We start from the raw sequence: 15,230 nt of genomic DNA on the forward strand, positions 1-15,230 counted from the left end.
GGCCACCTTCAACTGCATCAAAGAACCCACACAGGGGAGAAACCTTTTGAATGCTCAGAATGTGGAAGGAGTTTCAGTCAGAGTGGCAGTCTTCAAATACATCAAAGAGCCCACACAGGAGAGAAACCTTTTGAATGCTCAGACTGTGGAAAAAGATTCAGTTGCAGTGGCAGTCTTCAAAGCCATCAAAGAACCCACACAAGGGAGAAACCTTTTGAATGTTCAGAATGTTGAAAGAGATTCAGGCGCAGAGGCAGTCTTCAAAGCCATCAAAGAACCCACACAGGGGAGAAGCCTTTTGAATGCCTTGCATGTGGAAAAAGATTCAGTCACAGTATCAGTCTCCAAAAGCATCAAAGGATAGCAATCTTTTGAATGCTCAGAATGTGGAAAGAAATTCATTTAAATTTCTCATCTTAAAAGGCATTAAAGAAAACACATTGGGTAGAAACCACTTGAATGCCTGGAATTTGGAAAGACATTCCATCACAGTGGCCATCTTGAACTGCATCAGAGAAACCATACATAGTGTAAACCTTTTGAATGTTCCGACTGTAGAAAGAGATTCGGTCCGAGTTGTGCTATTCAACAGAATCAAATAACTCAACAGAGACCTTTTAAATACTCCACATGTAGGCTGAGGGTTGTAGTAGCAGGAGCATACCAGACATCACACACACAAAAGTTATAGGTTCCCTACCCCCTAACATACTCAGCCCTGACCAATGGTGGTGGGAGGTTGGCTTTTGGGGTGGTTACCTAGTGACCACAGGCTGTCTAATGCTGTATCAGTGAAAGTAAGGAAGAAATGTCAGGATCCTGCCAAAAGTGAAGTGTGACCTATGCTGGTCTGGAATGTGCTAATCAGCAGGAAACTCTAAAGCTCACTGTATGTCAAAAGTCCAGGTGCTGGATGAGATCATCCAGAAGGTGATTGCATGGGCAGACCCATCAAAACTACATAGAACAACAATGGAACAGTGACTCTATCTATCTACCTTCTCTCTTCTTTTTGCCTTGGTGCTTTGCATGTTCTACTTTGTGAAACATATCTACTTACTATGTAATAGAATTAATGCAAGCTATAAATATAAGAGATAAAGGGAAGTCCCACATAGATAGACTGGGTGGGCAAGGGGTTCTATTTTAATATCTTATTTAGGGTTAAGCAGGGGCATATCTGCCATGGGGACATGGTGAGTCAAATGTCCCTGGACGCCCCCCATTTGGTCACGTGGGGGGGGATTCAGGTTCGTTTGTGTGTATTTTTGTATTTTTTAGTGTTTTTCCAGTTTTTGGCCTGCAGGGGGTGAAGTTTTTAGACTAGCAGCACCAAAATTTCAGGGATTTTTCAGGACACTCTCCTGATGGTGCCAACCAGATTTGGTTCAGGGGGTCCAAAGTTATGAACTCCTAAAGGGGGTGCCTCCATCCCCCATTGTTTCCAATGGGAGCTAATAGGAGATGGGTGCTACACCTTTGAGGGTCCATAACTTTGGGCCCCCTGAACCAAACTTCACCAAATCTGGGTGATATCATCAGGAGAGTCTCCTAAAGATACACTGAAAATTTGGTGCTGCTAGCTTAACAATTGCACCCCTGACAGCAGCCACTCTCCAAATTTCCCCAGATTCTCCTTTTAAATCCACCCCTTCGGCATGGACTTAAAGAGAGAATCTGAGATCCCCAGTTTAAACATTGAAAGTGATGCTGTTTCAGGGTGGGGGAGAATCCACCCCAAAACAGCATCACTTTCAATGTTGTTTTAACTGAAGACCCCAGATTCTTCTTTTAAGGTGGATTTAAAAGAAGAATCTGGGCTCCCTAGTTGAAGGTAACCACCATTGAGCACCATGGAAAGAGATGCTGTTTGGGGTGGATTCCACTGGAGATGTTTTGTGAGAGATGATGCTGACATTTGTTTGGTAAATGTTTTGCTGGAGGTGATTTGTGAGAGATTTACATGCTTAATACCTACTTGCGCTGGCTTAGAGCTGTTTCTCAGGCTAACAACCTATCTTATAGGGTTGGTGTGAGGAGAAAATTAGGAAAGAGAGTTGGTGGGGAGAGACCCATGTATGTTTTGCTGGGGGTGGGAAGTGTTTTGTGAGCTAGTGCAAAAATCATTGTTTAGTTATGGTGGGGGAAGGTGGCCGTTAATACTGGGAGGGGGGGCACCAAACTCAGGTTTTGTCCCTGGGATCCAGTTTGCCCAGATATGCCTCTGGGGTTAAGGATTTAAATTGATGAGCTTTTTTATTATTTTTATTTCCTTTTTCTTTCTTTGTATGTTATATATATATTTGATATATTGTGTTTATATACCTAAATCAAATATATATTTTTAAAAGAACTATATAGAAAGACAATGGAACAGTGACTCTATCTCTCTATCTACCTTCTCTCTCCTTTTTGCCTTGGTGCTTTGCATGTTATACTGTGTGTTTATTGTGCAGCAACTTGTCTGCAATCCTTTGTGTGCAACAGAAGATAAAAGTCTTCCTGTTTGGAATGAGACTTGCTGTTTGTGTGTTTTTCTTCACTGCCAACATTTACCTACTGGTTTTCGGACCATCTAGAGCAGGGGTCCCCAAACTTTTAAAACAGGGGGCCAGTTCATGCATGGCCAGAGCCCAGCCGGGGGCCGGACCAAGTGCCGCCCGCGGGGGGGTGGGCGCCATCCATCCGCCCTCGACCCGCCCCTGGCCGAGCCCCCCACCCCCGCGGTCCCATTCCAATCCGGCCCTGAAGCTCCGCCGCCTTTCTCTCTCCCCCCTTTGCCGCATTGGTACGGTCCCCTCCGGCCGCTTGGAATGAGCAGCGAGTCGCCCGCGCTTGAGGCTGTTTGTAAACCTGGGGAAAAGGAGATAGAGAAGGGGGAGATCCGCTTCTGCCCAGCGGGCCGGATAAATGTCTTCCGGGGGCCTGATTTGGCCCCCGGGCCGTAGTTTGGGGACCCCTGATCTAGAGGTAGCTTCTAGTCCAGGGGTCGGGAACCCGCGGCTCCCGAGCCGCATGCGGCTCTCCCCTGCTCCTGGTGCGGCTCCAAACGGGGTTGCCCCTTCCTGGGGCCTTGCGAGCTCCCGTTGGCTTGCTGTGCGGCTGGGAGTTAGCAGCACAGCCGTGCCGCCGGCGAGGCGAGGCGGGTGGGCGGGGATATGGCTCCTGGAGAGACTGCTCCCGGCGAGGCTGAGAGCAAGCGGGCAGGGGAGATTGCTCCCGGCAGGGCCTTGTGATCTGGCAAGTGGAGGTGGCTGGGAGACTGCTCCAGACGAGGCTGAGAGCAAGCGGGCAGGGGAGATTGCTCCCGGCAGGGCCTTGTGATCTGGCAAGTGGAGGTGGCTGGGAGACTGCTCCAGACGAGGCTGAGAGCAAGTGAGAGCAAAACCAAAATACACAGTGCTATCTTCATTTTAAATGTCAAAGAGTATCTGCGGCTCCATGAGTTTTCTTTTCCGGGGAAAATGGGTCCAAATGGCTCTTTGAGTGTAAAAGGTTCCTGACCCCTGTTCTAGTCCTTCCGCTGGACATAGAGCTGACAAGAAGTTGGGCTTTCTCCCTCTTTCCTGAAAGACTATGACTATTGTCAGTGGGGGAAGATAATCATTTGAATTTCTTACCCCTCCCCCAGCAGCTCTGACAGTTGCCAGTAGAAGTGCTGAGGCTTGACATCTGGCTGAGCAATACCGCATCGGTAGGGTGAGAGGAGAGGTGACACAGCTCCAGACACCATTATCCAAACAAAGTTAACGGGTTTATTAGCAAAACTCCCAAGGTTAAATCATCAACTCTAACATGCTGTAAAATTTAAATGACTCATCCGCAGTCTTTCCCAGTATTCCATCAGGATGTCATGTTCAAAATTTCTAAACCATGTAATCATTACCGATTTCACCACCTCATCTTGTGTATTCCATTTTAATAACATCTTATGCATTTTGGTTATCAATCTGTCATCATTTGTCCGTAGGTTACATTCAAAATCTATCATTTGTGGGCTAAAGCCAGCATTCTTAAATGTTTCTAATAGTTTATAATGATCCAATTTTTGGTTATATCTTTTAAATCATTCATAGGTTTAAGTTCACATTTATCATGTTTAAAATTCAACAACTCTATATGTAGGCCGTTTTTCTTGCATATTTACTTATTTCCTAGCAAACACTTCAATTGGAAGCAACCATAAAGGAGTAACCCCTGCAACAAACCACTGGTATTTCAACCATATCCAAAATTCTGACATAGTGACTGGAAAAGTCTTTGTGTATTTTCTCTTGTCATACCACAAATATCCATGTGAAACAAATCTCCTATCATGTCCCTCTAGGTCCAGGATTCTACTGTTCTTCAAGCAGCTTCAGAGTCCATTTTTAAATATGGTAATGAGAGACCCCTCCTTTCCTTTGCATCTTGAACATTTTGGAATTTAATCCTTGACTTCTTGCATCATCAAATAAGGTTACTAATGTCTTTTTACCATGGTTTAAAACGCCAATGCACAGAGTATGGGAAATAAACAAGATGAATTCAAACTCTTAACACAGCAAAACAAATATGATATTATAGGCATCACTGAAACCTGGTGGGATGAGTCTCATAACTGGAACATAAGAATTGAAGGGTATAACCTATTTCAGAGTGTTACGTCTCAGGAATCAGGAGTCGGAGGAGCAAGATACCATACTTTATTTCGTGGTTGCTACACACGCATGGCCTAAAATCACTCTGCAGCTGTGCTCAATATACACACATACTAATTACCAATTACCAGTGCAGCAGCTGCAGACTCTTAAAATAATACAACACTTCACATCACTACAATACATTACACCCCTTCCCCCTAACTCCTGTAATAATCTGTCAGGATTCTCTTTCGCTGAGATCGCCTCAGCTCCTGCTCTGGCTCCTTGGTCTGTGTTTGTTCCTGATCCTGCAAAACAATTGGACCATTTACTGCTTCCTCATCCTGCATCTCCATCTGTGCCCTTAACGCCCTAGATTCCTTGAGAACCTGGGGTTCCTGATCTCCATCTTGCCCCCCCTTTTTTCCCTCCGTCATTTGTTTAACTCCCTGATCTACTGTTGGACCTGGCACTCTCTTCCTTACTTGGTCGACATGTCTGCGGATCACCCGTCCCTCTTCAGTTTCCACCCTATAAGACAAGGGTCTTGTCAGCTGCCTCATGACTGCTGGGACCCAACACGGACCTGCTCCATAATTTCTAACATACACCGTGTCATCCCTATCAAATGTCCAAGGTGCTTTCAACACTTGATCTTCTTTTCGTGGACGATCATTGACTGAATCGGGATGCATTTGGTCCAGCAATGTTGTAAGTTTCCAATTCATCAGCAATTCCGCAGGACTCCTCCCGGTGGCTGTGCACGGTGTTATGTGCTGTGTTAACAAAAAATTTGCCAACCGGCAGTGCCAATCCCCCTCTACTATTCTCTGCAATGCATCCTTCGTTGTACACACCATCCTCTCTGCCTGCACATTCGTAGCCGGATGAAAAGGAGCCGAGATAACCTGGCGAATAACACCATTTGCCAGGAATGCTCTAAACTCCTCGATACAAACGCTGTCCCATTATCCAATACCACCGTGTCCAGGACGCCATGGGTTGCAAATAACTTACGTAGTGCTCTAATTACTGTCTGTGATGTCATTAACATTACTGGCACTACTTCTAGCCATTTGGAATATGAGTCCACTACGATGAGGAACACCTGGCCCTGAAAAGGGCCTGCAAAATCAATATGTACCCTTGACCACGGTCTTTTTGTGGACTCCCATTGATAGGTAGGGGCCTGAGGTGGGGCAGGTCGCATTATCTGACATTCCCTGCACCTGGACACCCATTCCTCTATTTCACTATCCATCTTCGGCCACCACACTGCTCAAGTCTCCATCCCCTTTCTGGGTCAACCCATTCTGAACACTGAATTCCTGTTTGCCATCCACAATCCAAAAGTTTTAATTTTTTTCCACCACTGAAAACCCAGATATCTTGGTTAAACACAATTGTGATTTTTGATCCATGTTTTTAGATAATATTTTGGTTCTGTCCTATTCAATCTAAACCCTGCTAATTCTCCAAACTCCTTTATTTAACTAAACAGAAGGGGAAGCATTTTCTTTCCTGACAATAACACATAAAGAGATGTCTTAAAAGCTAGCAAAGGCATCAAGTTACAAAGCCAGGTTTTCTCTCACCAGAGCTGTGAACTTTTACAGAATCTTACTTTGTTTATGTTTTCTAATTCCACCTATACATGTAGAAAACAAAATTGTTATGCTAACCTAGACACTAGTTCTGTATCCTCAATGCAGCCTCTCTGACTTCAGGATCATGTTAAATCAGAAAGTTTTCATCAACAAAGTTCCAGTATTTGTTGAAGTTCAGAAAGGGGGGATTTTTTTTGTGGAGGAAGGAGATTATAGGTACCCCTTTGGATCAATTCCAAGTACTATTAGCGTGAGATAATGACGGCTCATAACATTTTGTGAGCGAATCAAGAGAAAAATCAGTGTGCTCTGGTGATATTTACTTGCTTTATGCGTCAAAAGGTGGGGGAGGGACAGAAACAGAAATATGGGTTTTGTCAGTTTTAACATCTGTTTATTGAATGCATTAATGCTTTTGTGATCCGGGACGGGGGGGAGGTGGCCGCGCACACATGCGCGCGGTCGCAGGAGCGCACTGCCTTCTGGGACTTGCTGTTTGCCGCCCTGTGACAGGGCGGCAAACGGCAAGCCCCAGAAGGCAGTGCGCTCCTGCGGCCGCATGCGCGGGAGGCTGCCACACTGCCTTGCGCCCCAGAAGGCAATGCGGCAGCCTCCCAAAAATCGGGACAATTTGAAGAACCCGCGGGATGCGGGACAAATTGTTTAAAGGCGGGACTGTCCCACCAAAAGCGGGACGTCTGGTCAGCCTAATTAATGCACACAGTAACACTTTAATGTTTTAACTGCTTTCAGTTGTTTAGTGTTTCTACTTCATGCATTCGACAGCTGTGCTTTGTGTTGCAAATCTCTTCTTTGCAAAGCAACTACTTTGAGGGATGCTCCTCACCTCCAAAAATAAATGTCAAAATCAGTCCCCAGCTGCTCACCATCCCTACAACTTTCTTGACTCACTGTACTGTTGGGAGAGGGGATCTGCTTCTGTGTTCTCTGTGGGCTTTCACCCAAGTGTTTAGCCCTATTCTTCTTCTCAAATGATCAAGTGTTTTCAATACAGTTGCTTTTTCTAGCATAGTGTTCTAGGGTACATCATAATGGAGCGGCTCTGCTCCCACTAAGGTGGAACTCTCTTCTAAGTAAGACCTGGGTCCTGTGAGTGGCGTTCCTGCCTAGGGACAGGGGGTACCCTATGTCCCCGGGCGCCCCCCATTTGGTCACGTGGGGGGGCGCCAACATTTCAGGGTCGTTTGTGCGTTTTTAAATTTTTCAGTGTTTTTTCACGTTTTGGCCTGCAGGGGGCGCATTTTTAAGGCTATCGGCACCAAAATTTCAGGGTACCATCCAGACACTGTCCTGATGATACCACCCAAATTTGGTGATGTTTGGTTCAGGGGCAGCAAAGTTATGGACCCCCAAAGGGGGTCCCTCTAGGTCAGGAGCTAACCTGAGATGGGGGCTACCCATTTGAGGGACCATAACTTTGGTCCCCCTGAACATAACTTCACCAAACTTGGGTGGCATCATAAGAATAGTTAACAGATGATACCCTGAAATTTTGGTGTCACTAGCTTTAAAAATACATCCCTTCCAGGCACCCCAAGAACTTTGCCCAAGATTCTTTGTTTTGCAGTGACTTTGCTCCATTGTAGCTAATGAGGAATTTCTGAGGCAGTCTGCACATTTTTGAAGATAGAGGCACCAGACTTTCAAGGTGGCTCCAAAAGGCCTTGAGTAATAGCATTCAAGCTTGGTGAGCTTTGCTTCTGGAGTGGGGGGGGGGAGTTGAGAGAGTTCTGAGAGAACTCAGCCCACAGGCTTTCAAGTGCAGGAGCGGGGAAACAAAATAAGCCTTTTGGGGGCCCATAAAATTGAACCCCCAGAAGCAAAGGTCTCCAAACCGGGATGCTATTACCAGGAGGCCCTTCTTTCCTCCTTCCCTCCCCTCTTTGTTTCTTTTTCTTTATTATTGTTCCTACTAGCTTTTCTACCCTTTTGATTGGGTGCCCTTATTACATTTGGTGCCACTGGGTTTTATTAATTGGGGTTTTAACATATTTATATTTTAATTGTGTATTTTTATTGGAGCCTAACTTGTTGGGAAAGGGTGGGGTAGAAATCATATCAATAAAAATAAATACTCCACCCTTCTTGCCTCTGCTGCCTCTCCCTTCTGGGATTCCAGGGAATAACTTGACACTTTTCTCGTAAGCAGGGGAGGGATGGATGTCATTGCTATGATCCTGTCATGGTTTCCAAAACCTGGTGGACAGGGATCCGGGGGACAAAGGGTGGTCTTCATTGATTCCAAGCTCTTTCTAAACTGCATTTCAATGATCTCCAAACGAATCAAGTGTCCTCCTCAAACTTTCTGGTGTCTCAGCTCCGTTTCCACCAGCCTCCCAATCACACTATCTGTGGTTGGTTCGAACGTGGAGAGACTCCCCATTTCTCGCAGGGAAAACATCTTCCCAGGAGCAAAAAGGGGCCTCTGCTGCCAGCTCCCTTCTTCCTTTGGGGCTCCCAGAAAGGATGGGGTAGAAATCAAATCAATAAAAATAACCCTTCTTGTTTCTGCTGCCTCTCCCTTCTGGGATTCCAGGGAGTAAACTGACACTTTTTCTAGCAAACACTGGAGGGGTGGATCTCATATGTGTGATCCTATCATGGTTTCCAGAACCTGGTGGACAGGGATCCAGGGGACAAGGGGTGGTCTTGATTGATTTTCAGCTCTTTCTAAACTGCATTCACTGCTGGTTGTTTTGAGTTTTGTGGGCTGTGTGGCCGTGGTCTGGTAGATCTTGTTCCTAACGTTTCGCCTGCATCTGTGGCCGGCATCTTCAGAGGTGTATCACTAGAATTCTGTTATATACTGTGTGCACAGTGAAAACCTGTCACTGCATTTCAACTATCTCAAAATAGACCAGGCGTCACACTCCTCAGACTTTCTAGTACAGTGATGGCGAACCTTTTCGAGACCGAGTGCCCAGATTGCAACCCAAAACCCACTTATTTATCGCAAAGTGCCAACTGGGCAATTTAACCTAAATACTGAGATTTTAGTTTAGAAAAAACGGTTGGCTCCGAGGTGTGCGTTACTCGGGAGTAAGCTTGGTGGTAGTCACTGGCTTTGCTTTGAAGCAACCATGCAACTCATCCAATGGGTGAATCATGACCCTAGGAGGGTTTACTGAGAAGCAAGCCCCATTGCCAGCAATCGAGCTTACTCCCAGGTAAAGGATCGCACTTTAGTTCTTTGCAGGAAAATCAGTGGGGTTTAACAGCACTTAACAGGGTTACCTACACTGCTTCCCCAAAACTAGGTCTTAGGTTTAATGCTAATAATTGAGCCCAGCGGCCCAGGCCAGCCTAGATGTGTGTGTGGGGAGGGACTCTGCAAGTGCCCACAGAGAGGGCTCTGGGTGCCACCTCTGGCACCCGTGCCATAGGTTCACCACCACTGTTCTAGTATCTCAGCTCCGTTTCCACCAGCCCCCCCCCCCCCAATCACACTATCTGTGGTTGGGTCTAACGTGCAGGGACTCCCCATTTCTCGCAGGGGAAAAACTTCCTAGAAGCAGAAAGGGGCCTCTGCTGCCAGCTCCCTTTTCCCTCCGGGGCTCCTAGAAGCCTAGTGAATGGGCGCCAGAAATCAGAAGGTCTGAATCCAGCTTGGGGAGGGGCTTTCAGGGAGGGGCACAGGGAGAGGCAGGCAAGGCAGAATTTTTTTTACCCCAGAGGTAATTCAATGCTTGGAGGCAGAGGTGGGATCCAACCAGTTCTCACCACTTCTCCAGAAGGGGTTACTAATTTTTTCTGAGTGCCGAGAAGGGGTTACTAAAGCAACCTCCCTGCCCAATAGGGACTGGAGGTGCGTGTGTGCGGCGGCGCCACTGTTTGAATCCCACCACCATCGGAACCTGTTATTAAAATTTTTGGATCCCACCACTGCTTGAAGGGGCGTCTCCCCCCCCCCGCCACCAAATGTTTCTCGACCACACCAGCCTTTCTCCTCTCCCTCTCCTAGTTCACCTGGCCCCGCCCCTTTTCTTAGTCCTACTCAGTGGAAAATATATCCACGTTATTGAAAAAGGAGCAGCAGTGGCGTAGGAGGTTACGAGCTCATGTATCTAATCTGGAGGAACCGGGTTTGATTCCCCACTCTGCCGCCTGAGTTGTGGAGGCTTATCTGGGGAATTCAGATTAGCCTGTGCACTCCCACACACGCCAGCTGGGTGACCTTGGGCTAGTCACAGCTTCTCGGAGCTCTCTCAGCCCCACCCACCTCACAGGGTGTTTGTTGTGAGGGGGGAAGGGCAAGGAGATTGTCAGCCCCTTTGAGTCTCCTGCAGGAGAGAAAGGAGGGATATACATCCAAACTCCTCTTCTTCTAAAATATTATTGAAGATTTTTAATAACCATGGACTTAATTGTGGCTCAAATGTTTTGTAATAATCAGCTGTAAACCGATCAGAGCCCGGAACATTATTATTATTATTATTATTATTATTATTATTATTATTATTATTATTCTCTTCTTCTTCTTCTTCTTCTTCTTCTTCTTCTTCTTCTTCGCAGAGACAAAGGAGGGAAATAGGCGAGCCAGGAGGACGACTTTTCTCCACGGGCTGTCGTCGCCGCCGCACGCCCGGAAACTGAGGCCAGCGCTTCTGAAATCCTAGAGCGGCCGCCAGGGCGGGGTGGGGAGGGCACTTTTTTCTTCCTTGGAGTGCGGCGGCAGCAGCTCTTTTCGAGTGAGTGAAGGAGCAGAATCCAGGGGCTTGTTGTGGGGGATGGGAGGCTGGGAAATCTGGGGTGGGTGGAAGAGTAGGGAGGTCAGAGGTGGGGCCTGATCCAGGAGAGCAGTCCCACTGCAAAGCCTGGGGGGGGGGTGTTGGTCCTTCCGATGCTCCCCTTCCCCCCCAGCCACCCTTGTCTGCATCGGGCTGGGGGGATTAGATCCAGCCCCCTCCCTTCATTGCAGAGACCTTGTGAGTGGTCGACATTTGCAGAGTGGGTGTCAGACTCTGGATGAGTCCTTGGGGGTTTGTTAGTCCAGGAGTGGCAGGAAGGAGGACTCCCCCACAGCCCTGCAGGGTTCGACAGTCTGCCCCGGGGGGGGGTGGGGGTGGTGCAAAGGAGGGGGCGCATTCATTTGGGCGGAGGAGGGAAGAGGTTCTTCTGGGATCCAAAACCTCTCATCCTTCCCTCCACGGGAGACATGAGTACTTCAGTCTTTATGCCTTTTACTGGAATAGAAAAAAACAGTGTATGTCGTTGGTGGGGGTGGGGTAAAAATATTACCGCAGATTAGTTAGGGAGAGAGTCCACAGTCCAAGAGAGGGAGGGGGGGATCTATTTCCTGCTCCTCCCTTCCAGAAAGAAGGTTTGGGTTTTCTGAGCTGCTGCACGAATGACTGGGAGGGCTCTGGGGAGCGAAAAGGGGCTATAGGACAGTGATGGCGAACCTTTTCGAGACCGAGTGCCCAAATTGCAACCCCAAACCCACTTATTTATCGCAAAGTGCCAACACGGCCATTTAACCTGAATATTGAGCTTTTAGTTTAGAAAAAAATGGTTGGCTCCAAGGTGTGCGTTACTTGGGAGTAAGCTTGGTGGTAGTTAGTGGCTTTGCTTTGAAGCAACTGTGCAACTCTTCCAACGGGTGAATCACTCAGAAGCAAACCCCATTGCCAGCAACCGAGCTTACTCCCAGGCAAAGGATCTTCGCATGAAAATCAGTGGGGTTTAACAGCACTTAATAGGGTTACCTACACTGCTTCCCCAAAACTAGGTCTTAGGTTTACTGCTAATAATCAAGCCCAGCAGCCTAGGTCAGCCTAGCCCTAGAATGTGTGTGTGTGTGTGGGGGGGAACTCTGTTTGTGCGTGCCCACAGAAAGGGTTCTGAGTGCCACCTCTGGCACCCGTGCCATAGGTTCGCCATCACTGCTATAGGAGGAGGGAGAAGTGTTCTGTTAAATGTTAATGTTTGATAAGTGTCATATGTTAAGGAAAAGTAAATCATTTTTTAAATTTAGTTGTTGCAAATTCCTTCCAAGTTCTGCCCCACAGAACCCACAAACACATGCACACAAAGACTTGGCCTTGAGAGAGGCAAAATTCCTTCCCCTGAGATTGTGTTCAGACTCAGCACCTTGCTTAAGCTTGGCAATGTATATTTAGCGTGTGTATGCACCTTCTCAAGATGCAGATCTAGTGTGTGGAGCAAGAGCGTGCTTGTGTGACTTTGCACTAGCCCAGTGCCTCACTTAGATGAACTTTTCCATCATGCCTAAATATGAGCCTCCCATTTGACAGTTGAACTGCAGGGAATAAAAGTCTTTCCCAGAATAAAATCTTGTTAGTCTTTCAGGTGCCATAGAACTCTGGCTTATTTTCCCCATTTGTGCAGTTGGCAGCACTTATTGTGTGCAGTCATTTTTAGCAATAAACTGACATTTACAGTTTGCAAACATTAACATTTTATTATTTCCTCTGCTGACACTTTCAGCTGTTGCATTTATGTGTGTGTGAAAGAGAGGGTGTTGTGTACAGTTCAGGGCAGAAGACTGTTGGGAAATTGTTCAGAATCCTGATGTGAGGTGACCATCAACCAAGGTTCATATTGAAATCTTTCAAGCAGCATCTTGGACCTGAGCAAATGCACCTCAGTTTATCTGAAATGGTCATCATGGGCTTCCATGCAGCAGAAAATCCCCATTCACACAGTTGATTGGAAACCTGAATGCCTGTATTCATATATTGTAGTAATGCACTGCTGACCCAGCAGCGCCGTGGTAGAACGTTGGGACGCCAACGGACCTACGGCCTTCTGGTCGCACTGCACCCCCACTCCTCATCCCCCTATGAGTCACGGGTCATGAACTGTCTGGCTCAGTCACCGGGCGCAGGGACAATGGTCTTGCCCCCAGGTGAGGATTAGGCTCAGACGCTTACGCTCCTCTCCGCACGTAGCCAGGTGAGATCATGCATCACATGATGATCTCCAGGTCTCCCGGTCTCCCGCTCATCTCCCTACCCACCTCCTTTACACGCCCACAATGAAACCCTAATAAAAGGTGCCAGAGACCAGCACAGGGCAGAGTTGTCAGGATCACGAAATCCCGCGCTTCCTGTTGCTGACGCTCTCCACCAGATGAAACCTCCTCCGCGTCTCGCCTATTCCTTAGCGACGACCCTGCGGGGATGACTACAATATATGCTAGTCAACAGGTGGGCTGTCATCCATAGCCACCTGAGATGGCTCATACCAGTGTTGCCTCTATAACCTTCCTTTTATATGATAAAAGGATGGATGGGAAGAGAGAAACAGTGAAAATAAAAGAAATAACTATCAGTCTACGTATACAGTAGATCACAGGTATCAAACTCGCGGCCCTCCAGATGTTATGGACTTCAGTTCCCATCATCCTCTGCCAGCAGGATTCAAAGCAATTGGTGGCCAGGCCAAGCCAGATTTGGCAGCCACTGCTTGATCTAGTGTGGGAAGCCTCCAGCTCAGGGTCCCAGAGGAAATTTGCTTGAATTAATGCCTTGGATTTCAATCCAACCTGCCCAGCCTAGCGGTCTCCCACAAACATAGCTGCAGGAGTTGCAACTGTACCTCTGAATTTCTTCTGAACCTGAAGCGGGCTTTGAGACCCCTGACCACCCAACTCATGGCAGCTCACAAGGCCGGCCAGCTTCCTAACTCCAGGACTATCCCATTGTGTAGCTCCACTGGCGTAATGCCCATTGGGCAAGGTGGGCAGCTGCCCAGGGCATCACCTTGTGGGGGGGGGGGGGCATCAAAATGCTGGGTTCGTTTTGGGGTATTTTAGTGGTTTTCCATTTTTGGCCTGCAGGGGGTGCAGTTTTTAGGCTAGCGGCACCAAAACTTCAGCGTATCATCAGGAGACTGTCCTTATGCTGCCTCCCTAGTTTGGTGAGGTTTGGTTCAGGGAGTTATGGACTCCCAAAGGGGGTGCCCCTATCCCCCATTGTTTCCAATGGGAGCTAATAGGAGATGGGGGCTACAGTTTTGAGGGTCCATAACTTTGGCCCCCCTGAACCAAACTTCACCAAACTTGGGGGGTATCATTAGGGCAGTCTCCTTATGAGACCCTGAAAGTTTTGAGACTGTGCCTTCAGAAATGTGCCCCCCACAGCCCCATTGACAGCAATGCAGAAAATTCAATGCAGAACAAAGATTCTTGGGCAAATTTCTAGGATGTTCCTGCATTTTTGGATGTATCGGCACCAAAATTTCAGGGTATCATCTGGAGATGATGGCACCCCCAAGTTTGGTGCAGTTTGGTTCAGGGGGCCAAAGTTATGGACCCTCAAAACTGTAGCCCCCATCTCCTATTAGCTCCCATTGGAAACAATGGGGGATGGGGCACCCCCTTTGGGAGTCCATAACTTTGGACTCCTTGAACCAAACCTCACCAGACCTGGGGAGTAGCATAAGGACAGTCTCCTGATGATGTGCTGAAATTTTGGTGCTGATATGTCTAAAAATGCACCCCCTGCAGGCACCAATGTCCTGGTGCAAAAAGAAATTTGGTCGTGGTGGAGTGGCCACCCATGGGGGGGAGGGGCGGGCATCCAACTCAGGTTTTGCCCAGGGCTACAGTTTGCCCAGGGCTGCCTCGTTACGCCCCTGGTAGCTCCCTTAGCATCATGCCATCTATGATGCGGGGCGGAACACTCAGCTTTTGCACAGGGCTACATTTTCCCTAGGTACGCGTCTCCCTTCCCCAAATGTTTCTCGCCCACACCAGCCTTTCTTCTCTCCCACTCCTAGTTCACCTGGCCCCACCCCTTTTCTTCCCGTGCACAAAACATGAGTCCACTTTGCAGTGAGAAAGGAGGGAAATAGGCAATCCAGGTCGGAGTCCCGCTTTTGCGGAGGACTTTTCTCCACGGGCTGTCCTCTCCGCACGCGCAGGAAACTGAGGCCAGTGAGTCTAACATCCTAGAGCGGCCCCCAGGGATGGGTGGGGAGGTTGCTTCCTTCTTCCTCAGAGTACAGCGGCCGCAGC

The 15,230-nt window shown here is 47.8% G+C and overlaps 2 protein-coding genes across 3 annotated transcripts in view; one reads left to right on the top strand and one right to left on the bottom strand.

Moving 5' to 3' along the window:
* Positions 1-15,230, bottom strand: part of LOC125428587 (zinc finger protein 883-like) — a 1,608,225-nt gene that overhangs the window by 1,528,434 nt on the left and 64,561 nt on the right. The window lies entirely within an intron of this gene.
* Positions 34-1,255, top strand: LOC125428875 (gastrula zinc finger protein XlCGF17.1-like; the record flags this gene model as incomplete). Its single annotated transcript, XM_048489581.1, is given in 1 exon segment — positions 34-1,255. A coding segment is annotated over 1 exon segment (342 nt), but the record flags the coding sequence as incomplete, so codon positions are not given.

This window comes from Sphaerodactylus townsendi, linkage group LG03 (assembly GCF_021028975.2).
Source record: "Sphaerodactylus townsendi isolate TG3544 linkage group LG03, MPM_Stown_v2.3, whole genome shotgun sequence".
NCBI lineage: Eukaryota > Metazoa > Chordata > Lepidosauria > Squamata > Sphaerodactylidae > Sphaerodactylus > Sphaerodactylus townsendi.